General features: G+C 40.3%; 1 protein-coding gene across 4 annotated transcripts in view; it reads left to right on the forward strand.

Annotated features, from left to right (window-relative positions):
- FAM81B (family with sequence similarity 81 member B) overlaps nt 1-16,701 on the forward strand; it is a 91,578-nt gene extending 74,877 nt beyond the window's left edge. For 3 of the 4 annotated variants that reach the window (XM_036741781.1, XM_036741780.1, XM_036741782.1), the window contains 3 exons: nt 8,368-8,503; nt 13,838-14,033; nt 16,402-16,700. In XM_036741781.1, the coding sequence (XP_036597676.1) occupies nt 8,368-8,503; nt 13,838-14,033; nt 16,402-16,535 (466 nt within the window). In that variant the 3' untranslated portion in view covers nt 16,536-16,700. Of the gene's footprint in view, nt 1-8,367; nt 8,504-13,837; nt 14,034-16,401 lie in introns of all 4 variants that reach the window. The other variant, XM_036741779.1, reaches the window with a different exon arrangement.
- The last annotated feature ends 10,252 nt before the right edge of the window (nt 16,702-26,953 follow it).

Below are 26,953 nucleotides of genomic sequence, written 5' to 3' on the forward strand. Positions count from 1 at the left end.
TCCTTGAGTATCAGTAAAGTGAGAACCAGATGGGATTGGAGGTCCCTTCCTGTTCTAGATCCATGATCCTCTCTGAGCCCATGACTTTATATTTTCCCCTATCAAATTTCATCTTATTAGATTTGGCCCAAAGTTCTCTACTGTTGACATCTTTTTGGATCTTGATCCAGTCTTCAGTGTGTTAGCTACTCCTTTCAGCTTTGTGGCCCACAAGTAGGCCTTCCATGTCTTTGTCCAAGTCATTAATTAAAATACAGAAGAGCATAGCACCAAGGAGAGCTCCTCAGCAAACACCATCATATTATTGCAAATTGACATTGAACAAAATTAATTGATACTTCAGAGATCCAGTCCTTCACCTAGTACTGAGTCCATTTATCACCCCTAGCCTCTACCTCTCCATCTCATGTGCAAACATGAGACACTTTGTACAATGTTTAGATGGAAGCTAGGTATGTTATATCTATGGTGTTCTCCTGATTTGTTAGTCTTGTTAACATGCCGTATCTAAAAAAAGAAATGAAAGTTGGTCAAGCATGATCTATTCTTTTTTATTAAATTTTTTATTGGGAATTTAACAAACATTTCAATATTCATGAATAAGAAAGATAGTGTAAGAAACTATGAACTTCTGGTTTGTCTATATAGATTAAATTTAACAAGATAGTTACTAAACTGCTTCATTTGTTTATGACTTCTTCTGCACTTTTTTCTCCTGTGCCTTTTAATATGATTTATTGATGGTCTTTCTTTCATCCATCAATCAACTACTCATTTACCTACCACCCACACCCCCACCTTGTTAAATTCCAGGAGAAACAAATCAGCCCATTGGCTGTGTCTGAAAATGTATATCTCATTGTGCAGCTCTACCCCATTACCTGTCTGTCAAGAGGGAAAGATCAATTTCATCATCAGTCTTTTGAAGTCATTATTATATGCTGCTCTAATTTCTAACTGGAATTCTGAAGTCTTTTAAAATGGTTTTACTTTGTGGCTGTGATCATTGCATAAGCTGTTCTCTAGGTTCTTCTCACTTTACCCTGCATCAGTTCATGCATTTCTTCCCGTATGTGTCTGATTCCGTCATATCTATCATTTCTTATGGTGCAATAATGTTCCATTACAATCATGGATTACAATTTGTTTAGCTATCCTCTAAGTGATAGACGCCCCTTTTTGTTTCCAGTTCTTCGTTACTATAAAAAGGGCTGCTATAAATATAGGTCCATGACCTGCTGTTGATAAAGGCAGACTGACTCCGAGTAGCCTCACTGTTTCCCTTTTGTAGATGCTCACAAACATACGTGGGTAGTTATAATCTCCCATTCTACCAGTGGAGTCCCATAGCTATAACCAGTACCATGCTGCAGTGTTATTGTTCCAGGCACTTTGGCCTCCCTCCCTTTCTGCCTCCTTGTAATAGCGATTTAGATTTGAGGATCTTTCCCACCCATTAATAGGCCAAGTGACCTGCTTACATCACAGGAAGTCTAAGTCACAAGTGGTGGGGGGAGCTTCCTGACAAGAAAAGGAAGTTGTGTCATAGGAAATGCTGAGGGAGAAGTTATAGCTGTTATGACCAGCAGAGCTGAGGTAAAGAGAACCAACCTGTGATAGCTTTACTGTAAGTTTTGATTGTTTTTTGGGAAGGCCCCAGCAAGGCGGGCAGGGAGAGGTTTGGGGATGGTGAGGCTCCATGCCGTGGTATTATGTATTGAATGCTTTACTGCTGTGATGGATTGGGCAGATGGCTTATGGGATCTGGGTTCTCTGGTGTCTGAATAAATGGTTTACTTCTACCTTCTATGTGGAAACTCTAGTATATTTTGCAATATAGAACCACATAGGCATTTTGATAATTATCATCTATATTGTTATCATTGCCTTACTGATATACTCCCAACCCTCCTCACAAGTGCTGCACAGTGACTTAAGAGCACCAGCAGCCAGTGGGGGAGAAAAGATCATCTAGTCCTAAAAATGATGAGAAATATAGGTATGCAATCAATATAGAAAGCCTACCATCATTATCAAAGCAAATTAATTAAAACTTCTCTCTCCACCTTCCACAAATACTTTTTAGCATTCATGTTACACTTATTTCTTATGCAAGAGTGCCCTTGATGGTTTTTTTTTCCACCTGATTTCACCTGCTTAAACATGTAGGAGTGGGTAGGATCAGGGCCACATGGTCAGTCTAATTAAATTCAGGAGATATTTGGTACCAGGGATGTGAAAGGCATTGTGTTGGAAACCAAATAAACAGGGACTGAAGCATATCAAATAATAGTTTGCTTTCTCTCTCCTCCCCAACACCCTGCCCAAAGACCTTACATTCTATTGGAGAATACCAGATGTAAACAGTTAAGTAAATGCAAGGTATTTTGAGAGGGGAAGGAAATAGGCATTTATTTAGTGCCTACTATGTACCAGCCAATGTACTTTACAAATATCTCATTTTGTCCTCACAACAACCCTGTGCTGTCATTGACCCCATTTTACAGTTGGGGAAACTGAGGCAACCAGGGTTAAGTGACTTGCCCAGGATCACACAGCTAGTAAATCTCTGAGGCTGGATTTGAACTTAGGTCTTCCTGACTCCAGGCCCAGGTCTCAGGCTTCATCCTTCTTGGTCTCTTGGCAGCTTTCAGTATTGTTGGTCTTTCCCTCTTTCTGCATTCTTCCTCCTCCCTCTATCTCCTGGATGTGCTCTCTCTCGGACCTCCTCCTGCTTGTCTGACCGTTCCTCAATCTCCCTTGTGGATCACCATTTGCCTCTTGTCCCCCAAAAGAGGATCTCTATATCCTTTTGGTGATACTACCAGTTCTCATGGGTTAAATTATCACTGTACCACTGTACCACCTAGCTAGAGAGATAAAAACTGGGGGCTCAGAAGAGGCTTTGGGAAGAAGCCTTGGCTGATTCTGCAAATAAGTTAAGAATTCTAAGAGGCCAAAGTGAGGAGGGGGTGAAGACTTGGAAACAGATTGGATACTGTTAAGGAAAGATGGGGAAGAGACCCCTGTGAGCCTGGATAACTATGAGGATGCTGTGACCCCCCCAATAGACATAGGTAAGTTAAGACAAGGGGAGGTTAAGTAAGTTAAGGGGAAGATGAGAGAAGATAATCAGTTCTGTTTTGATACATAGGGTTTGAGATGTCTCTGACACATGTAGGTGGAAAGATCTAACAGGTAGTTGGACTGATATTCAAGCTGAGATATTAGGGCTGGATATTTCTATTTAGGGAGTGGCTAGGTGGCACAGTGGATGGAGCACCAGGCCTGGAGTCAGGAAGATCTGAGTTCAAATCTGGCCTCAGCCCCCTACTAGCTATGTGATCCTGGGCAAGTAACTTAACCCTGTTTGCCTCAGTTTCCTCAACTGTAAAATGGGCTGGAGAAGGAAATGGCAAACCACTTCAGTATCTTTGACTGAAAAATGACTAAACAAAAATTTATATTTAGGAGTCATCTAAAGATGATAATTTAACCCATGAGAACTGGTAGTATCACCAAAAGGATATAGAGATCCTCTTTTGGGGGACAAGAGGCAAATGGTGATCCACAAGGAAGATTGAGGAATGGTCAGACAAGTAGGAGGAGGTCCAAGAGAGAGCACATCCAGGAAATAGAGGGAGAAGGAAGAATGCAGAAAGAGGGAAAGATCAACAATACTGAAAGCTGCCAAGAGACCAAGAAGGATGAAGCCTGAGAAATGGCCAGCAGATTTGGCAGTGAGGAAATGTTCTTATCCTTGGAGAAAGCAGTTTCAGACCAAGGAATGAGTCAAAAGCCAAATTGCAAAGGATTAGAAAGTGAACGGGAAGTGAGAAAAAAGTGGATGCAACGATTGTAAATAGCACCTTCTGGGAGTTTGGATATGAAAGAGAGGAGAGAGATAATAGCATAGCCACTGGGGTGTGGGTGTGTGGGGGGGGTGGGTGTGTGTTTAAAGAGATGGGGGAGATCTGGACATGTTTACAGGCATCATATTAGACTGATCACCAAAGTGAAGGTCTACAGAGCCATTGTGCTGACCTTATTGTTGTATGCTTGTGAAACCTGGACAGTCTACCAGCTCCATGCCAGGAAACTGAATCACTTCTGTTTGAATTGTCTGAAGAAGATTCTGAAGATCACCTGGTAGGATAAGGTACCAGACACTGAGGTCCTTTCTGGAACTAAACTGCCAAGCATTCAAACTCTGTTGCAGAGAGCACAACTCCAGTGGGCTGGCCACAGTGTTTGAATGACAAATGTACGCTTGCCTGAAAACCTATTTTACAGAGAACTCAGACAAGGCAAGTACTCACATGGAGTTCAGAAGAAACAATATAGGGACACTCAAGGTGTCTCTGAAGAATTTTGGAATTATGTGACATGGGAGACACTAGAACAGGACCTTCCAGCATGGTGTGCCCTCATCAAAGAAGGGGCTGTGCTTTATGAGCAAAACAGAAGAGAAGTAGCTCAAAAGAAACTTGAGATACACAAGTTTAGAGAATCCATCCCAAATGTTCACACAGACTATTTGCGCCCAACCTGTGGTAGAGCATTCTGAGTTCATATTGGTCTGATCGGCCACAGTCAAACTGACTCTAACAGTGATGTCATTTTGGTCCTCTTTGACAATGAAGAACAACCAAACAACCAATTAGAAGCCTGTGCAAAATTGAGGAAGCAGTGATGATTGAAGGACAAGTTCCCAGAGAAAACAAGAAGGGATGAGATCAAGAGTCAGAAAGTAGATAGCTTGTGCTTGACTAAAAGAGACTGGAACAAAGCAGAAGGGAATTGAGAGGTAGCCAGGAGGACAATGTACAGGTTTTTTGAGAGAAGGAGAAAGGGAGGAGGAATCTCACAATAGATGGCCTTGATTTTTCTTTTTTTTTCTTTTTTTTAAATTTGTTTATTTATTTTCAGTTTTCAACATTCACTTCCATAAGTTTTAAATTTTCTCCTCCTCCTTCCTCCCTCCCTCCCAAAGACAGCATGGAATCCGATATGGGCTCTACACATACATTTCTATTAAACACATTTTCACATTATTCCTGTTGTGTAGAAGAATTATAATGAATGGGAGAAACCATGAGAAACAAAACAAAACAAAACAAAACAGAAAAGCGTCTGCTTTGTTCTGCATTCTGACTCCATAGTTCTTTCTATGGATATGGATGGCATTTTCCATCATGAGTACTTTGGAAATGTTTTAGGTCATTGCATTGCTGAGAAGGGCTAAGTCTATCAAAATCAGTCCTCGCACACTGTGGCTGTTACTGTGTACAATGTTCTCCTGGTTCTGCTCACTTCACTCAGTATCAGTTCATGTAAGTCTTTCCAGGTTTTCCTGAAGTCCGCCTGCTCATCATTTCTTATAGCATGATGGTATTCCATTACGTTGATATACCACAACTTGCATAGCCATTCCCCAATTGATGGGCATCCCCTCAATTTCCAGTCCTGGCTCACCACAAAAGAGCTGCTATAAATATTTTTGTACATGTGGGTCCTTTTCCCATTTTTATGATCTCTTTGGGATACAGCCCTAGAAGTAGTATTGCTGGGTCAAAGGGTATGTACATTTTTATAGCCCTTTGGGCATAGTTCCAAATTGCTCTCCAGAATGGTTGGATCAGCTCACAGCTCCACCAACAGTGAATTAATGTTCCAACTTTCCCACATCTTCTCCAACATTTATCATTTTCCTGTTTTGTCACGTTAGCCAATCTGATAGGTGTGATGTGGTACCTCAAAGTTGTTTTGATTTGCATCTCTCCAATCAATAATGATTTAGAGCATTTTTTCATATGACTATAGATGTCTTTAATGTCTTCAGCCACAGGCAAAACTTTACAGTTAAAAAAAAGGTAACATGCTTTATTATTCCATTTCTACTCCAGAATGTTAGTAATCGACAAATGCTTTTTGTCTTCTCCAGAAAACAATTCGTTAAATACTCCCAAGTAGAATGACAGAGTGTTGGAACTCACTAAATGACTAACTGGGGTTATTAGCTATGGTTAGTAACTCCAGACATCATGTAAGTCATCAATTGTAGTCCTAGAACTGGAAGGGATGTCTGAAGACAATTAGTCCAACCCTCCTCATTTTCAGGTGTGGAAACTGAGGCTGGGAGAAGTATTTTTATAGGTGATGACATTGGGACCTAAGGAAGTTAACACATTTGCCTAAGGTCAAAGTAATAAATGTTAGAGGCATCATTTGAACCCAAGTCCTCTGCCTCCAGAGTCAGGCTTCCTCCCCAGATACATGGTGAAAGAAGTGCTGCACTTGGAGGCAAGAGATGCAGGAGGTTGAATCCCACTTCCAGCACACACTAGCTGTGTGATCATGGATGGGGTACTTGTCTCTGAGCCTTCGTTTCCCTATCTGTAAAATCTGCTATGAGAATCAAATGGAATAACATAAAGCACTCTGCAAACTTTAAAACATTAAAGAAGTAGCTATTAAAAATAGTAATAATGACAGTGGAAATATATTTTCTAAACATGTTGAGAATGTCCAAAGTAATTCAAGACAACAAATTCTATGAAGTTGAGGCTCACAATTTGACCTTTGTATTACACATAATTTAGCTTTTATACTATTGCTTTGGCATATTCTTTTGAGAACCACCCTAGCACTTTGTAAAATATAGTAAGAATATTTTCAGTAACAAAACATGATGTGATTTGCCTACCAATAAAATAGCATTTTTCCACCCTGAAATAGAATTTAAAAAATTATTTGTTGTTAGCTAGTTGTTGGTAGATCGGTACAAGAAATCCTACTTGGCAACCCCCACAGATGATTCAGTACCCTTCTCTTTCCCTGCCTTTCCCAATCTCTGAGCCATTCCATGTTGCATTTTCCCATTTAAGCATGATATCCTGATTCTCTCTACTAAGTTACATCACTTTTATCTCTTCAGAATCTCACCCAGGCCTATCATCTTTTCCATAGTACCTTTCCAAATTAATCTTATATGATTCTAGTTACCCAGTTTCTTTAAAATATTCTTTACCATCTTTTTATCCTTCACAACTATCTGACCACTATTTTTTTCATCAATTTCTGGTGCTATATTGACACTCAGCCTGCCTATGCCTTGGCTTCCTTATGTATAAAGTAAGGATAGTACTATCTACCTCCTTGGGTTGCTATGAGGATCAAATGAGACAACACATATAAAGATGTTTGTAAACCTTCAAGTCTAATACAAACATCAGCTCTCTTCTATTTATTTCTGTCTATTATAATTTACTTATAGCTCTTCTATAATAATTGGCTATCATTAACATTTGTTGATTTATGTACACTAGAGTACATTATTGAGGCAACAAATGCAGTATCTATGATGTCTGTGATTATGCCTGTACAGTTTGGAATCACAAAGTATAAGAGACTCTCTGTATAGAAGAAGGCAGAAGAAGTAAAACATTTATTCAGACACCAGAGGATCAAATCCCAGAACCAATAACCCCAATCTGACACAGCAGTAATTGCATTCCAAAACCAGTAAGTCCACCTCATCATAACAGTAAAGAACTTAAAGCACACTATCACAGCAGGGAACCAAGTCATCCTATAGCCTTCTCCTCTGCTAGGGCCTTCCCATAAACACTCATGAATCCTAACTGTCTGCCTGCCTTTGTTCTCTCCTTGCAGTTCTCAGAGTCCTTGCAGTCTTCTGAATCCCCCAGTCTGTGGATTCCCTGTTCTCCACTCTCTCCATTCGGTAGATTCTCAGTTGCTGATCTCCACAGCTCTCTGAGTTCTGTAGCTTGCTAGTCTCTGAGCTCTCTGCAGATTCTGAGTTCTATGGCTACCTTCTGGGTATTTATACTCTTTTTTAGGGCCCGAGGGCTTCATGCCCAATCAGCAAAAGGGTGTAGACCTGGTAAAGAGTGTAGTCCTAGGGCTCAGCACCTGGTATGTAAAGGGTGTAGGCCTGCCTACAATCAAGCCTCAACCAATCAAGTTTCCCTTAACTGGCTCCTCCTGAGAAGCTTCCTTAACTAGCTCCACCTGAGGCCTATTGAACGGGAGTGGGGAAGATCTTTAATCTCATTAACACCACATAGAGTTAAGGTGAGGGAACAGCTTAAGGGGAGAAAATTACCTTATGACTAAACTATAAGCAACTTGAAGATGGACAAGTTCACCTCTTCCTTTGTAACTCCCCACTTAGTAGTAAGTAAAATGTTCTTCTCAATCATTGTCATTTAAAGACTATACTTAAGCCGGTTCTTCAAGCTGAAATGATAACAGGCTTTTTCAACCTGAGTAAAACTTCAGTTCTGTTAACTTCCTATTTTTTAATGTCATTAACCAAAAAAAAAATACCCTTCTTATCCTTAGATTAAATGCACTTAAAAATGAGCTCCGTGAGCAAGTTGAGAACCAACAGAAGTGGACAGAAAATCAGCTTATGAAATCTGAAAAAGAACAGCTCCTGCATATAAATCAATTTCTCAACACTATAAAGGAGAAAATGGTAAGCAGTTTTGTGTGAGGCAAGTCCTAGAACAAAATTCTAAAAAGCCCAAAGCATACTATGGAGAGTTACTAGGATATTGGCAAGCACTTTTGTTCTTTATGGAAAGTGGAATCATGAAGCTATGTATCTAATGAACTGGGCAACTGGCCTAGGGACCCCACCTCTGCCCCCCCCCCCCCCGCCAAGGCAGCTAGGGATTCTGCCTGTTGCCAATCCATATTGAAGTGTTTGGTGAGCCCAGTTCTGGAACTGTATAAGAGCGGTTTCACGACAGGCCCCGCTCTCTAATTCAGAGCAGGTACGGGTATTCTATGACTGTTTCCTGTTCATTTATTAAATGATGAAGAAAAGTCTTTTGCTTAGTTGCTGAGCTAGAACTGAATGCACCTACAAAAGGCACTAACTGGCCAAATTAAGCTCTTGCTTTCCTGGTGTACATCAAGGGAAGACATATTGTAAGCTTATTGGTTGGGAGAGTCCTTTCTGCTCATAGATAAAAGAGTGCTAGAGATGGGACAGCAGAGAGGCTATGACCTAGTGAGCTTCAAAAGGTCTGAAGATCTACCAAAGGTCCAAGGACTGGAGTCCATATGAAAGATTGCCTGTAGCTAAGCCTACTAAGGGTTCTCACCAGGGATCCAGTCTAACAGCAGATCAATTCAGGAGCCAGGATCAAAGTGACTCATCCAGCAACCATGCAATACCAGAAATGTAACTTGGTGGGGCAGATACTAGGAAAAGTCACCTTAAGTTGGAGTCCATTCCCCTCAGGCTACTGGGCTGATCCAACACAGGCCAGCAAAGTGGCACAATGGATAGATCATGGGGCTTGGAATCAGGAAGACTCATCTGCCTGAGTTCCAATCTGGCCTCAGACACTTACCAGCTGTGTGACCCTGGGCAAGTTACTTAACCCTGTTTGCCTCGGTTTCTGCATATGTAAAATGAGCTGGAGAAGGAAATGGCAAAAATCATTCCAATATCTTTGCCACAAAGAGTAGGACACGATTGAAAATGACTGAAACATAACAATAGGCTAGTTGCCCCAGTTGCTCCTCATGGTTTCATTCTTCACCAGGCTCAGCTGCTAGACAACTGGTCTGAGCAATAGTCTCTGGTGGCTCTTTTATGCTCATATCCTACTCAATTCCATCCCCAACACATCAATCAGTCAACAAACATGTATTAAGAGACTACTATACGTCAGATAGGAGAGGTAGGTGGTGCTGTGAATAGAGTGCTGGGCCTGGGCACGAGAAGACTCATCTGCCTGAGTTCCAATCTGTCCTCAGGCACTTACTAGCTCTGTGACCCTGGGCAAGTCACTTAACCCTGTTTGTCTCAATTTCCTTATTTGTAAAATGAGCTGGAGAAAGAAATGGCAATTCTAGTATCTTTGCCAAGAAAACTCTAAATGGGGTCACAAAGGGACAAAAAATAGCTCAATAACACAAAAAGGAAAAAAAAAGAATGCCAGGTGATCACTAGTCACCTTGTAGGAAAGTTTGGCCACTTAGTACCTTTTGTACACATACTCAGCTCTGGCCTAGCAACCAATCAAAAGGCTTTTCTTCACCACTCATTAAATGAACAGGAAATAATAACAGACTACCATCTCATGCCATGAACTGGGGAGCAGGGCCTGTCCATTGTATACCAGAAACAAATGCCCCAAATTCCCTGTGTGGCTTGACAACTGACAGTCCTCTGCCCTGGAAACAGTGCCCTCACTGGCCAGTCCTCACATTATACTTGCAATCCAGAAACCTGAATTCTTTCCTCAATAAAGCATTAGGTCAAGTGTCTTGTCCCTAGACAATACTTACTTTTCAAAGAAAGAAAACTACTTATTGTAGTAAGGAACTATAGAAATGTCTAGAGGCCTCCCTTTGGAATGAATGGACAAAATTACACTGAAGTGTGAATGTTTGCTGGCTGGTATCCCATTCCACATTATGTTTGGATGGGAAAGGCAGTAAGAAAATGGAAGGGGGTGGGAGGGGAAAACTAGACTGGAGTGTGGGGAAATCATTATTGTTGTTTATCCTTAGTTCTCAGAGAACCATGACATCAGGAAGGTGATGCCATGACTTGCAGGTGAGTTGGATTTAAGTGAGGAGGGCTGTGCATAGTCACCAGCCTCACTTTCTCCTCTGGAGCCATCTGAGTCCCGTGGCCAGATATAGATCAGGACAACTGGAGATGGCCCAGGAAATGAGAAAAACGTTCAAACACTGCCTACTACTTTAGTCTTTTCCTGATCCTCCCACCTTCAAGTCCCCCAATATATATACAAAATACATATTTTGTCTTGACTCTTATACATGCTCAATGTTGTCTGCTCCACCCCCCACCTTATATGAGGAGGGCTAGGGCTTTTGCACTTTTGTCCTTGCATCTCCAATGCCTAGTATGTTGCCTTTGGTGGTACCTTGGTTGATTTAAAAAGACTGACTGAGCCACAATGATACCCCAAAGAATTCTGCCTCGGGCATATCAAAATTTTGTAACACCAACTGTAAGCCCTCACTTCCTAGTTAGGGCTTTCCCAGAATTTCTTCATGTTTATCTGATGCCACTCTTGGACATTTCTGATCTCCTGCCCTGCCCTTCAGATTTGTCAACCCTGTGAACTCTGGCTAGACATCACAGTTCTGTTTTCTATTCAGATCTTGCCTTTTTCCTCCCAGGAGTGCACTCACTTTTATGCCCTGTAAATTGTCCCTTCTCAGCTACATGCTGCAGTCCCCCTCCCTTGAAGAAGGCGGGGCTTAGACCAGAAAAAGTTAGCATTGCATGGAGATTAGAGACATTTAAACATCTGTGCTCCAAAGTCCACCAATGGGTCATACAAAAAGTATTTCAGAGCATATTTCACTCATCTTGAATGTTAGTCTACAGGAATATGCATCTCTGATATCGCCTTTTCCTTCAAGATACCAAGTTAACTATTGCTCCTGAGAAAAGGGCTAATTATCCTCTATTTCCACAGTACTCCCCTTCTCCGCCTCCAAAAAGGAAACTTTCTATCCCCTCCTGAAATTAGTTTTAGTGGGACACAGTTCAGTTCTCAACTATAAATCATTTCACAGCACCTGAAGCTTTTCTGGTTATGAGAAAGTCTCCTCTTGGTATCAGTGCCAATGAAAGCATTATTCAAATTAGCTCCCAGGTCCCAAAATGTGAGCTTTGATAAGCTGGAAGGGTTAAAGGGAAACTCATCTAAATAAAAAAGTGCTTTGGAAAAGATTTATTTTGATACTCCTCAGATTTTTAAAAAAAGAAAGAAAACAAGCCCTATGTTCTTTGGGAATTCTCTCCCCTAGACAGTCACTTTAATTTTGAGAGGCCTCAATGATTGGGTGATGTTACATGTAAGCTAAGAAACTAGAACAGGGCCTTTTGATATCACAAAGAAAAATAATACTGAGTTGGATCGGCACAAACATTCACCCTGTGTTTGGCGTTCAACACTGAATTTTTATTTGCTTTCTGTTAAGTTTAATTTAACACCTTTTGATTTTTACACTACAATCATTTCTCTTCCTCCCAGGTAGGCAAAACCTACCAAAAAAATGATCGCAACATCATATGCAACAGTCCATATCTACAGCCCTTACATTTCTATTAAGAAGAAAACATTTCATCACCTGTTCTTCAGGGCCAAGATTAGCCATCAGAATGAATCTGAGTTCAGCTGCCTTCTGTTACTTTACACTACTGTGAGACGTTATTGGAGTCATTTTCTCACTGTACTAATTCATCATTTCTTACAGTACAAAATACATAGACTATGATTTTTTTTCAGCCGTTCTCCAATCTTTGAGCTCCTACCTTGTCTCCAGTTTTTCCATAGCACTAAATTTTTTAAATGGTGGTGTCAATGAAAAGCTTAATAGAAGAATAGAGTTCGCAAAATCCTAAAGGGTCATTAATTTTAGTATTAATAATAGTTTCAACCTCAATATTAAATCAAAAGATTGTCTTAAACTTCACCTAACTGAAGCCGTTTTATTTTTTTTTCTTTTTTATAATATCATCCTAACACAGAGATTCTATGGTTATTGCTGGGCATTGATTGGCAAGGTTGGTAATACTTAGAGCATACTGAATAAGTCTTAGGGCCTAAGAGAATTCAGGACTCACTGAATGGTCTCAACCTTCTTTTATAGGTGCTACAAAACATATGCTATTTTAATTAGCAAGACCCCCAAGTCTTACTTGGGTGACAGTATTTAGAGTTGGAAAGGACCCTTATAGGTCAACTTTGTTCTCATTTTGCAAATAAGAAACTGAGGTCAAAAGGGGAAGTGACTTACTCAGGGTCATACAGGTAACAACTGGCAGAACCAGAATTTGAACTGAAGTCTTGCAATTGTTCTTTATGGAGCAGCTGGGTCATGCAGTGGATAGTGCACCAGGTCTGGATTCAAGAAGATCTGAATTCAAATTCAACCTCAGACTTTTATTAGCTTTGTAACCAAGGGCAAGTCACTTAACCTCTGTTTTGCCTCAGTTTACTCATCTGTAAAATGGTGATCATAATAGCACTTAACCTCCCAGGGTTGTTCTGAGGATTAAATGAAATAATAAATGTAGATGCTTAGCACACAGTAAGCGCTACATAAATGCTAGCTATTATTATTTTTAAAAAATTCTTTCTATTATTATTATTATTTCTGAACACAATGCTGCTCTCTGTTTCCTTCCAACAAACTACAGAGAAAGAGGAGACTGAGTACTTTCTCCTCCCATCAGGATGAACTTTGAAATCTCTGAACTGGCTCTGGACATCCTTTGCAGCTAGGGTCAGAGATAGCTGAGATTCTAATTACCTGCCTGTGGTTTAGCTACACCTACAGACACAGAAGGCAAAAGCAAAAGTGCTTTACGGGAGTCTCCATTGCCTTACCAACCACTTTAAGAAAAAGTCTGGTTCATTCAGCCTCCAAAACCCAGGTGCACTTGGGACGAGCAATTGTACCTTCACTTTTCTCTTTCAATGCAGATAGTAAACACACACACACACACACACACACGAGAAATGAGTTATCCTCATACTACTTACCTCCCAGGGTTGTTGTAAGGATCAAATGAGATAATATTTGTAAAGTGCTTTGCAAACCTTAAAGCGCTATATAAATGCTAGTGGTTATTATTGTCAATGAGAACAATAATAATAATTTCCAAGGCAAAAGGGTTTGGTTGGAATTAATGTTTACAGGCAAAGTGACTACAATAAACAAAATTTGCACGGTGTCTACGCTCAATGCAGTTTTTTACAGGATGTTTTGTTTTCGGTTCGTTTGTTTTTGTTGTGTCTTTTAATAGGAAGAAACGAAAAACAAATTGGAAGGAAAAGTGCATGAACTACTAGTGAAATCAGAAGAGCTACTAAACCCGCAGAGATTTGAAAAAGAACTGAACAAAGTGAAGGTTGCAGAAAACAAGTTGTACAAAAGGATGAATCAAGTGGAAAGACAGATATGGGAAGAGCTAAACAAAATCGAAAATGAATACCAATCAGGTGAGCATTACTTATGCATTAAGGGAAAATATCTCTCTACCTAGACATGGGCAGCGCAACTCATTAAGGTGGTTACTCAAGGCGGTTTCTTTATTTGTGTAAAGTTATCGATTACTGACTATCAATTGTTAAGGGCATTATTTTTATAGATCAAACAAAAAAACCCTAAAAATTAAACTTTTTTTCAAAAAAATTAGTAACTAAGTTTAAAAATACAAACTTAAACAATGAAACCCAAAACACCAATTTTTTAAGGGCACTAGGTTGGCCCTAGAGCCTAGCCAGGGATGGGGAACCAGCAGCCTTGGGGCCACACATGTCCATTTTGGTCCTTGGGTGCAACCTTTTGACTGAGTCCCAATTTTACAGAACAAATCATTTTACTAAGGGGATTTGTTCTGTGAAGTTTGGATTTAGTCAAAGGGCCTCACTCAAGGACCTAGAGGGCCACATGTGGCCTAGAGGCTGTAGGTTCCTCACCCCTGGAGGCCCTCTCAGGACCCCTGGGTCTGCCTACCTGAATTACAGAAATGCTCCTTATTTTCTGCTAACTGCTTTCTGAAAAATGATTTCCTTTTTCCTTATACTTTCAAAAAGGATAAGGCCTCTGGCTCAAAATCAATGAACCTTCGATCCTATCATGCCACTGGGTAGGAGGGTTCTGAATTAACCTCCTACATTCCCAGTTGGTCACACTATTAAGACTGTACCCTGGAAAGTTGCTCTAAATTCTCCAAGGTCATAGAATTTTTGATTTGTTTGTGCATAGGGGAAATGAGACATTTAATCTAATGCCCTTTCCTATTAAACTGTAGGTTACAATGCTCATTATGAGACTACCAGCCAAACTTTTTTTTTGGGGGGGGGCCGTGGAAATGGAGGGTGGGAGTGGCAGAGACATAAGGGAGAGAGGGAGGAAGGAAAGAAGTGAACTGGTAAGTCCAGTGGATGACAGATTTTTCTGCCTTAAAAGATTAATGGTATCAGAGTCAAGCTGGGAAAACATCAAAGAGGATTAATTTGAAAGGGTCCTCTAACTTTAGCAAAGGAAGGGCATCAGATCGGTGCTGAGCAGCAGCCATCTGTCTCTAACTTGTGATACGAAGAGTATCGCTATCAATTCGTCTAAATTCTTTAAGAGATAAAAGAATAGTAACTACACACAACCCATTTCCTGTCCTCCCACTTACCCATTCTTGTTTGAATTCTATCACCTGCTATCTTTTTTAAATGAAATTTTATTGATGAGCTTTTATTTTCTCTCCCTCCACTGTTGCTGGGAGGAAAAAAAAAGAAAAAGAAAACCCTTGTAATAAATACACTTAGTCAGGTAAAGATCACCTATGCTGTATGGCATTGGCATCACTTTTTCTAGGGGAGGAAAAAAGTCTTGCTGTCAAAATTGTTTCCTTTAGGTGTTTCTGGCCCAAAGACTGTTGCCTGAATACCTGCCCCCAAATTCAAGCAAAACAATTAATTTTAGGTCAGGAATAGTGCCCTGACTTTAACCTCTTTCATCTGCTTTAACCCCTAGGCTTTCGCTTGAATGCAGTGAATTTTTCTACCCACCAGAGTGCAGCCATGTATAAAACTTACAACCTGTCTGCTTTTGCACTTCCCTTTGTAGGTAGCATTCTAAAAAGGGGGAATCCAACCCAACCTACTGCCTCCTGTTATCTTAGTCCTAGAGCTTGGTCTATGCTCATGTTCTCTCCTAATGGTTACTTAAAGAGAAGTTTTAAAATCTAATCTGGCTCCTCATATAAGACCTTCAAATTTGTACTAGAAGCAAGAGAAAATTCCTAAGACCCTAGATTTAGAAATAGATGGGATATCAAAAGTCACATAGTCTAGACCCCTCATTTTCCTGCTAAGGAAAGTGAGGCCCAGAGATAGTTGTCCGAGACAGCAAGAGGCAGAGCCTGAATTTGAACCCAGCCTCCTCTGACTCCAAAGCCAGAACTTTTTTCACTGCATTGACCCCTTATCTGAATCTCATTTGTACTGATTGACTATCCTTGTCGGCCAGCAAATATTGGCAGAGGGAAAATCAGTGTTTACAATAGACTTAATTAAAATATTCAGCTGTTTCATTTGGTAATATTTGGGTGAACAGAATTGAATTAAATTTCCACACTCTAGTCAGATGCAACTTGGAGCACTGTTGACCTAAAACATCCCCTTGAAATACAAGAAGATGGATTGCCAGACCTTTTTAGACTGGCCTTCATGGAATTTAACATGCTTTGAATGCAACAGTGATCAATGATAGCAGGATGGCTGATTACAAGACTTTGTTTAAAAGAAAGAAAAAAGGAAAACTGTTTCAAGGCATGATTTAAATTAAATATACCTGTTCTCACACTAGGATTTCAATCGATTCGTGAGTCTCTTGAATCCCTCCAACAAATACAGACGACAAAGATCCAGTTAGAGAAATATAAGTTCCAGAAAGACATAAACAAGTTGCATCGCAAGATAGTGGAACTTCAAGAAATGTAAACCCCGCATTCATCGTCTTCTTTGTCCTCTCCTATCCATGGTGCTTATTGGTTTGCTGAAGAGCTGCAGCCAGGAATGCAATATCTGAATCCTGCTGCTTACATTTCTATTTCGACCTACACTTTTAAAAAGCTATAAAAGCCAATAAAGCAAGATGGAAAGAAGTAAATGTTTTGTTCATTTATTAAAGAAAAAAATCCACAGCCTCCTAGAATTTGGAGCTGAAAGGAGCCTTGGAAGTCATCTAATCCAGCCTGCTCATTCTCCTGATGAGGAAACTGAGTCGCCAAGAGGGTAATGGGTTTGCTGTAGGTCACCTCTGTAGGAGGTGATCAGGTTCAGGTTCAAATCCAGATCCTCCTCCTCTAAATCTAACACCCTTTCCACTGTACCATATTGCCTCCTATCATTAAGGGTCGACAGCTTACATTTTAATTTTATTAGCCCAGAATATTTTAATTTTCCAAGAGTCAAAGTTTTGTGTTTGGTTTTGTTTTGTTTTTTTTGCCACGAAACAGTCCTATTTCCAATAATAATCAGTGCTCTCTATGTGCCTATGCAAGTGGGAATTTACCCAGAAAAAATGTTTTGGGTTTTTTTATGCTGTTCTCTATCCCTGGAATGTTCACACCTCCTCCCCAACTCTACCTTTCCGATTCCTCTCCACCTTCCAAAGGCCAGCTCAGTAACCAACCTCCTTCACGAGCCTCTCCACTGAAAAGCATCTACTTCACCTCTGAACACTTTGACCCTTTCTTCATGCACTTTTATATTATACTCTGTATTATAGTTATTCATGTCCATGTCTCAGCATAGGTGGATAGAGTGCTTGCTAGGCTTGGAGTCAGGAGGACCTAAGTTCACATTTGACCTCAGGTACTGCCTGCATGGCCCCAGGCAAGTCACTTAATCTCTGTTTGCCTCAGTTTCCTCAACTGTAAAATGGGGATAATAATAGCACCTACCTCATAGGGTTATTGTGAGAATCAAATAAGATAGTATTTGTAAAGTGCTTAGTACAGTGCCTGCCTGGCACCTGGTAGGCACTAAATAAATGCTTGCTTCTTTTCTTCCTACCCTTACTAGAGTGTAAGCTCCTTGAGAGCAGCAACTGTGGCTTCTTATTTTTTTGTATCCTTGACAATTCCTAACCTAGTATATTGTATATAGTTGGTATTCAATAAATGTCCGCTGAATGAATGTAATGTCTTTATTAAATAGTTTAATTAATGTATAGTTCTCTTATTGGAGAAAGATTAATTCACTTGTCCTAAACCTCCTTATATCTTCCATCTCACAAAAAGGGTAAGTTAATTTATCATGTAAAATGTTTAGAAACATAATTTTATTTAGACATAAAATTCAGGGATCTTCTTCATAGTAATTATGTCTTCTCCACAAGCATTGAGATTAACTGGAAAGTAGAATTGTACCACCTAGAAGGAAACATGGCAAGTAATGAAATGTGCCTAATTTCCTAATCATTGAGCTCATTAACAAGTTTCTAGGGCCCTCTTGAGGCTTGTATGAGATGCTTCTTTCATTGGTCCTGGAAACCAAGAAAGGAAATGCCTCTAATGTCTTCTCCCTGGACAAAGCATAAAGTTGGATTGAGTCCTATGTTTCTTATAAAAATAAATTTCTGAGACTGTTCCCATATATGCATTTTTTTCACTATGTCATTTTTTTATTAATATAATTTCTGTGTGCCTTTTAATTAAATCTGTTACCTATATGAAGAATCTGGTTGTCCGTTGCTTTCAGCTTACTGTTGGAGAACTTAATACCTGGCAGTCAAATACACTTTGGAGACCTCAGAGGAAGTACTTTACTTTGACCAGTGGCAAAACAGAGTATACAAGGGTTTACATTAAAGTTTTGTACCCATCAGAGGCCACATAATGGCATAGCTACCTCATTTCAGTAATGGATGGCTCCAAAGAAAAGGCTAGTAGTAAAAGATGACATTGGATAGCATTTCCTGGGTTTTCAGGGTATTTTTGTCATTTTGGTGTGGTTCAGGGGCTTTGTAACAGTTCAAAAAACAATGTAGGTTCAATCCAAAAGCATTCTCAGAACGAGATAGTTCAGCGCTGACTAAGACATTGTAACAGAGACCCCTTTGCAATATTCAGCCTGCTTTGGGATACACAAGTAGGTAGCAGGATTTATGTCTCTCCATACATAACTGCATAGATGTGGTCTATCCCCTAGTACTCTGTTCCAGTATGAACTTCCAGAGGGGCTTTCTGTCTTTATATTATTTATACATAGATCCAAAAATATCTCAGGGAAATTGATCGTTTTATAAAAGTACAATGTGGTCAGTCTCTCTCTGAACCAGCATCTTACCACATTTAAATTATTAGCACTCTAAGCCTATATAGGGTGCCGTTCTCTTCCACCATTCACCTTACCTCACCATCTTTTCTGGATATTGTAGGTTCTGCCACTTCAACCCATCCTCTTTCACTTAAGGGATATGTTACATAACCTTGAAATTTCCTCAAAGGTAACCTGTGACCCATATCACTGTAGGCAAGCAGTTCCAGATTGAGATAGCCTGGAATTAAATGTTAGAGGTTTCTCAATAATTAATATTCTCTATGGCTTTGTGTTTGAATTTGTCTTGTTTCTAGCTCTACCCTAGGAGTATTCTGTTCACCTTTATGCAACCAGCTCCTAATTAACATAAAACATTATTCTAAGATGAGAAGAACAGAAATGGAACTTGTGTCCATGGTAGGAGCAATATTGCCCAGGATCCTGTCATGTAGGCTGAGCTGTCTTATCTTAGGGCCCTACCTCAAACAGACTAAGCTACTTTTTCCTCAAAAGGTATTGAAACTGTCCAAAGTCGTATCCGCATGAATCAGTATTTTATCCTTACTAAATATCCTTTCCATGCTTAGGCAAAGTAATCTTTTTGCTATTAGCCTATGAGTGAGTACCCCATTTTATTCTAATCTCAAACTTTCACTACTAGGTCTGGAGCACTACAACATCTGTAGTAGGAGAATATTTTAACTACCCTCCTCTAGTTCTCCCAACACTCCCGTGTAAGTTAGGTTAGTTTTTCCTTTTAAAAAGTATTAGAGGTTTTCCTCGAGACTCGGTAAGCTCAGACTATTGACATCGCTCTCTTACCACCTGAGTACAAGGCAGCCAAGAGGAGCTCCAGAGACTCTCTGATGCTTGGCTGGGGCATCATGATGGACAACTTAAACAAGAGAGCATCCCTGAGATGAATCAAGGTATCCTCCATTTCTATCCTTGTTGAATGTCTTCCCACTGTGGCTAAGTACATCTCTTTTTGTTAACTATTGAATGATTCACTAGTGTCTCCTTTCATTCCAATATTGAACCTAAATCACCAGGGTACTGACCTAAGCCAGATGGAATTGTTAATTAATTTGTAGAATTATTGTGGCTAAGGGAATGGAACCACAAAGGGGGTCCTACTGGGTCAATTCAGGGGCAAGCACAGCTCATTCTTTAGATACTCACCAGGAAAGACTACAGTGGCAGCAAATGGGGAGAAATGCTTCAATCACATTTTAATATGGCACAGAAGGTACAGGGACAAAGGGTGGGTACTGTGGCATTTTAAAAGTTTGAGAGACATAATTTCTGGGTAATTTAACATACCAGCATTTTAATAAAAGAAAGGCCATTTGGCCTCTTAGACCAAAGACCGTCATAACAGGGGTCATGGTTTATATGCCCATTGGAAGAGGGGAGTTCCCAAGGGTGGCAATCAGCTCTAACTGGTTAACAGTTAATGAGAGAATGTATGTTACAATGAGGGCTGAACCTATTCAAATGAACTTTGATTATGTCATTTCCTTCTAAGTTACTCCCAGCCTTGGGCAATCTATTCAAAAAATTTATCCCCCACCAAACCTGAGTAGACCCACAATGGCTTCCCCAGCTGGGTGGGGTCCAAACAAGAAAGTTAGTGCAGTCTCATTATCAGCAATGTCCTTCAAGAGACTGAATTTTTTAAATCAGGACTTTAAGAAAAGGGGGAAACTCTGGACCTCCCCAAATCATTGGTTATTAATCATCATTTCTCTCAGTATGGTATGGGGAAGGAGGGTGGGAATGGTAGAGGGAAGCAGGGAGCATGGGGAAGAGAATCAAGAGGGTGAAATCGACAGAAAGTCGAGGATTGGAGTTGGGAGGAGTTGGACAACATGGACCCATAGCAGGTTAAGTGGTGCTGGGGGTGGGGAGTGGGGTAGGAGTTTGGCATCTCATTTTTATAGGGTTTGGAAGGGAAGGTAGGGTGGATAAATTATTACCCCTTGCCACCTTAGGGTTAATCCACTACATATCCACATGTAAGCAGAATGGCCTTTGTTTTCTTTGAGTGACTCAGTTTATCTCATTGAGCCTTGCTGAGTGCTGGGCCCAGAGCCCTGTTAGGTGTGAAACCATGGCGGGGTAAGGCTAGCTATAGGGAGGGCCTAGTTTACATGTCTGGGATAGCAGAGGCTCTTTTTCCCCTAAACTAAATGAATGTTCTGAAGTTCGGGGTGCTGGTTTTTTCCCCTGAACTGACTGAATGCTGGGTTAAAGTAAGCTTGTCGGCCCCTTCACCTTGCTTCCCTTGATTAAGCAGATCAAAAGAACCTGTGCTTCCCCGGTGTGCCGGCTACACCCCCGCAGAAGCTGCTAGCCGGATGGTTAAAAACAGCTTCCGTTGGAGCCAGAAGCTGCTACAGCCGAAGCTGAAGTAGGAGCTGCTGGTAGCAGAGCTGACCTACGTGTGGACCGAGGAGTGCTGAGCAAGGACCTGAGGCCAGTGGGTAATTTTTTTACTGTAGAGGGGAAGCATGTACATGATTTTGCTTTATACCATCATGCTTCTCTGTGGCCTCCTGGTTACTCTTGTGAAGTGGACTTATTGGGCCTGGAGGCTTTTGATCAATCTATCAAAATGGGGATGCTGGTTTGTGGGTTTGTTACTGTGGAGCTTAAATATATGCTTTGATTCTTCTGCCTCCTACTTTGAGAATTCCTTATAACCGGCGGTTCCAAACCTTTCAGACATATATATGATCCTCTTTGAAATTACAAATTCTACCTTCATATTACACCACATCATCTCAAAGTTATCAGCAACACCTTACCATAACATTTGTTGGAGTTCTTCTGGTATTACTGCTCACATCTGGAGCTTATCTGAGGTTTATAGACTAGTTATAGGATGTTAGCAGAACTGATACCTTGCTGGCATCCCCCGATTCAGCCCAGAGTCTCAGGATGTGGCCTTAGTTCATTTATGAGGTATTTTCCAGTGGCACTTATGCTCCCCTAATTTAGGAGACAGTTTGCAACAAACATCTTCTGCTCCCTTGTAGGACAGTCTGTAAGTGATTTCTAGGTTCCCCTTTGAAATCTTACTTCCTACTATTGTTACTTTATACTGGCTACTTATAAATTTACTATACTGACTAGAGGAGAGAAGTGGATGGTCAGGGTAACCAGAACAAGATATTGTGCAATTTTAACACACATGCTCAGCCCAGAACAATATCTAAGCTCCAATAAGCATAGGAAAGGATGCAAGTGGAGCTCCTCCCTTCCTTCTGGGTCAACCTTATTTCTCTTCTAAATGAACCCACCACACCAATAAGGGAAGTCTCAGGAGCATGAGTAGAGCTAGGAATTCCACTGAACACAATGTGCAGACATTTCTCTTGTATCTCTCTGGCATCCGAATGCCTGATCTCTACCTGTTCTCAGCAACCTGTCTTTGTATCTGTGGCTTCCAAATAGCACTGGTGGCTTCCACAGCTTTTACACAAAGAAACAGCCTCATCTTTTCCTCATGTCTCACGCTTTCTTCCAACAATTCTTGCTTGCCTCCAGCCAGTACCTATGCCTTAGATCCATGGCATTGTGGTAAAGTAAGTCCCCTCCTATTATCACATGCCTAATATAGAGTCTATTCTAGACAGTTTAGAAATGGGACAGAGGAACAGCTCTCTGGGATCTTTGTTGGTAACCACTGGGTCTTTCTTCCCCTCCCTATAGTATGAATGGTAATCAACCTCTCAGATACTGTATTTCCTCCACTTTTCATTCTAAGCAGGATTTGCAAATATCTGCATCCAGAGAGGTCCAAAGTAAACCATTTTTAAAAAATACTTTAGCTTGAAACAATCCTGGAAATAGACAAAACCACCAAAAGGGATGAAGATAGAAACAATAGATTCTTCTGGGGTGGGGGAGGGGCAGGGGAGAGAACTAGCTTAAATGAACTCCTTGCCCTTGTCCCAAGGGAAGAAAGCTAATGGTGCTAGAAATATGATCATTGATATAGGGGAGAAGAACTGATGCTAATGTCCACTTGGGGTTATTTCCTCCATAAGCCTTGACCAGTAAAACAAACCAAAAAACCCTTCTGAAAGATGCTGTTAGCATCTAGCCAGCAATATTTATTTCCCAGAGGACACAGATTGTTTGCAACTTCTTACCTATATGAAATTATGTGAGAATTAGCAGATGGAATAAGCAATCACTTTAATTATGTGATTTGAAGAGTGTTACATGGGCTTTCAACCCCAACAAAACAGCTCTCCTTAAAACCTATCACATACTCAATTCTACCCGTTTATTTCTTTTCTCCTAAAATTCTTAGAGGATTAAAAGGATCCTTCCTTTATTCAAATGCACATATCTCTGGGGTTTAACATGTTAGTCCTTTATCATCTCTTACCCTAGCAAGAATTATTTGGCTCTAGTGGAGAGAACCTTTAGGAATCCAATTGGAGCTGGGGGTGAGGAGAGGAGAAGAAGGGATGCTAATGGGAGGTCAGACCAGGTCTCGAAGATTTTTTTTTTAAATCCATCATTTGCAATTTTGCAAAGGACTCCCCCTGGTAAAACTATAAAGTTCTCTGAAACAAATAGTCAAGTCAGACAGCTTCCAATATACACACAGGACCCAAGTGATATCTGTCTCGACATTTAAAAAAATTCAATTCAAGTAACGTTTATTTTTGTTCTTACTTTCAAGGTGTAAGATGGCAATGTTAGCACTCTAGGAAAGGTTGATTTCCTCTTGGGTATTGTTTCTACAATTCAGAGAATGCTACCGGGTGTTGATGGTGCTACCTGGAAATAGCTGTGGGATAATCCAATACACTAATTTCCAATGTGCAAAACTGAATCTCACAAGGCAAGCTTTTCTACTCCTTCATGTTTTTAAAGAAAGATAGACTTTTGAATGAAAGTAGCAAGGGTTATTTGTAAAAAATAAGTCACTGATTACCAACCTGGGCTCAGAGGTCTGTTGGAACTAACTCATATCACTTTCGGGAGCCGGTTGTTGATTTTTCAGAGTGGAAACATGTGCACCTCAGAAATCTGGAAATGCTACAAACTGGAGCTTGATTTATTGTTTTGTTGATTGTCTCAACTTAAGAAAGTGATGGACAAAATGTTATTAATGTAAATTAAACTCAAAATTGTGTCCCGCCTTTTTTTTCAGAGAGCCCCTTGTTAAACATTTATCAGCACACCCTTGCGCAGGCCCCAAAGAAGAGATGAAAAAATTCCCTTCTTTCCCTTTCTTTGCAGGGTCTGATGTTAATATCAGACACGAGGAATGTGAAAGTTTTGCTGAGTTATGCATTTCTTTGCTATAAGAGATGGCTTGCTGTGTAGGGGATGGGGTAGGGATATATTAAAACATGAAGATGATACAAAAATCAAAGAGACATGTTTTTTTCACTAACATGTTTAACATTTTAAAGGAAAGATACAACTTAGAGTTGATATTAGAGACATACAACACCTACATATAATTTATAATTATATATATCATATGTAATTTAGTACTTGTCAGGCACTCTACTGCTCACTGCTCCCAATCCCTCATTCCCCACTTCAGACTGGCAAGGGTTTCCCACTTATTTACACCCATAAGTCCCAGACTAAGGGAATGAAAACTGACTTATTGCCATTAAAACTCAGGGCTTGGGAAATGGAATTCCTGTTGGTTAAGGAGATTTCCCAGAATTCCCTGGATCTAAGACCTTGGAATTGACATAAGCCAAAATACCTAAAATTCTGGGAAATCTCATCCAGGTCACCCAGGGGCCTTTGTCTTTGAACAGACTCAAACTTGACTTGGAGAGAGAGGGAGGGAGGGAGGGAGGTCATTCCTGCTGGGAGCAGAACAATGACTAAGCCTCAACTAGGAATGGTACAAAACTTCAGCCCATCTAACAGCTCCCTCCTATCCCTTCTCTAACCATCCAGGGAGAAGTAGATTCTCCCACAGACACTAAGAAATATATAAATTATTATTTTCCAGGAGTGTGAGTAAATGTTTAACAACTGGCTCTCCAAAAATATAGGAAAAGAACTCACGAGAAACATTTAAGTTTAATCTGCATTATTAGTTCTTCCATCGTTTTCTTAAAAGACAATCAGCAATAAATAATAAATCAATTTATTTATAGATTTTCTGATTTTTTATAGATTTTATGCTTTCCAAGACATAAATGCTCACGATGAAAATCTGACAATGAGCTCTCCTGCCAGTAAGAGCCAGGCTCTAATGTACCCCTGGTTTGTCCCTCATCCTCTAGAGCTACCAGACAAACCACAGCAGCTGGAGGAAAGGACTTCTTTAATTGTCTTATTTTATTTACTGTGTTATTAGAAAATTCCTAAGGGTATTTATTTTTATTTTGGATGATTATTGTACTCAGTTTATAAAAGTGAGGGGGGTGGGGAAGGACTTCCCTCTCAAAGGAGCAAGATACTTCTTTTTCCAGCAAAGCAAAGCTGGTGGCAGAGCCTACAAGGTACATGGAGACAAAAGACTGGTGTTTTGTTTTTTTTTCCCCTCGTAAGCCCTGCAGAAGTACTCCTAGATTTAATTTCTTTCCCTTTTGTTGAAAAAGAAAAAAGACTACAAATGAGAAAGTAGCACTCTGTGCGTAAAAGTCATTATTTTAGTCAGAGGTTTTGAGCATGTTCCAATTCAAGCATCATAACCTAACTCCTAGGGGAGCGAAGGATAAAGACCTCTGCCTGGATCTCTAGCAGGAGGCCTTCTGCACAGGTGCACAGTTTAGTGATATTTCCATTCCAATATAGTAATGCTACTAGGGAGTGAATTCTCTTGTTTTCAGACATGTCCAACTCTTCCTGACCGACCCCACTGGGGTTTTCTTGGCAAAGATGCTGGAGTGCTTTGCCATTTCCTTCTCCAGCTCATTTTACAGACGAGAAAACTGAGGCAAACAGGTTTAACTGACTTGCCCAGGGTCACACAGCTAATAAATGCCTGAGGCCAGATTTGAACTCAGGAAGAAGAGTCTTCCCTACTCCATGGCCAGCACTCTGCCCACTGTTCCATCTCCCTGCCTCCAATTCTCTTCTGAGCTCTCCCTATTGGTAAGAAAGACTTTTGGATTTCTTTCTACCTTCTCAGGTTATTAACCTAAGGGGGAGGGGGAAACAAAAGACTCAGGAAGGATAAAGGTTCCTTCCCATGGCTACATTTGAAGATCCCCCAGTTGCTTTTCTTCTTGCTTCTGGGTTCCATGCTCCTTGTGTTCCCTTGTCTGTTATTCATCCTGTCTTGACTTCATTGTGTGGACCTTCAGCTGTACCTGATAAACCTATCACTCATCCCTGACTGAACTCTGTACCTGGCCAGGAGCTGTCCAGCTTCCTGCAGGCTCCTGTTACTGCGGCTGCTGTCATGTCTCAGCCCTGTTAATGTCTTCCTGACTAAACTCCTGTTCTTCTCAATCACTGTCTAATCTTGTTTCTGATTCTACCTCAGAGGCTAAGTAACCAGGTTAGTCTAAATTACTTGGGCCAAAATATTCCAGGCTCATATATGGTTCTGGCTCTGACTCACGCCCTTTGGAATGGGTTTGAGGCAGCTTGGAGAGGTGATGCCTTTATGACTTCCATCTACTTAAAAGTTATCAGAAGAAAGACCTCAAGAAAGAAGAAAGAACCTATTGTGAATGGATATAAACATTTTACTAACAAAATAATGTATTTACAGACATGAATAAAAAAAAGAAGTAATCAACAGTGGTGGATACTTCACAGGTATAAAAAGGAAAAACTATTGGGTTTGGGGACTGCTGACCAAAGGAATTACTTTCCTAAGAATACTGAAAAGGGTATTTACTTTTAAATGATACTGAGTCATTATAAATCTTTTTGAGGAAGGCTTTTTTTTCCCTTTTGGTCCCTTTAAAATGCAGGACAGAGTAATTTCAAAATGGTTCTACAATGGGTTCCTTACAGAGATTCCAAAAGAATTTCCACAAAAGCTGTGTATGAGAATTAAGAGCTACTGCTTTTAATAGTCTTCTTCATTGGAACTGAGATCCTGACTGAGGGGAGAATTTAAAAGATACAAATATTTATAG

The sequence above is a fragment of the Trichosurus vulpecula genome, chromosome 1, assembly GCF_011100635.1.
Source record: "Trichosurus vulpecula isolate mTriVul1 chromosome 1, mTriVul1.pri, whole genome shotgun sequence".
NCBI classification, from domain to species: Eukaryota; Metazoa; Chordata; class Mammalia; order Diprotodontia; family Phalangeridae; genus Trichosurus; species Trichosurus vulpecula.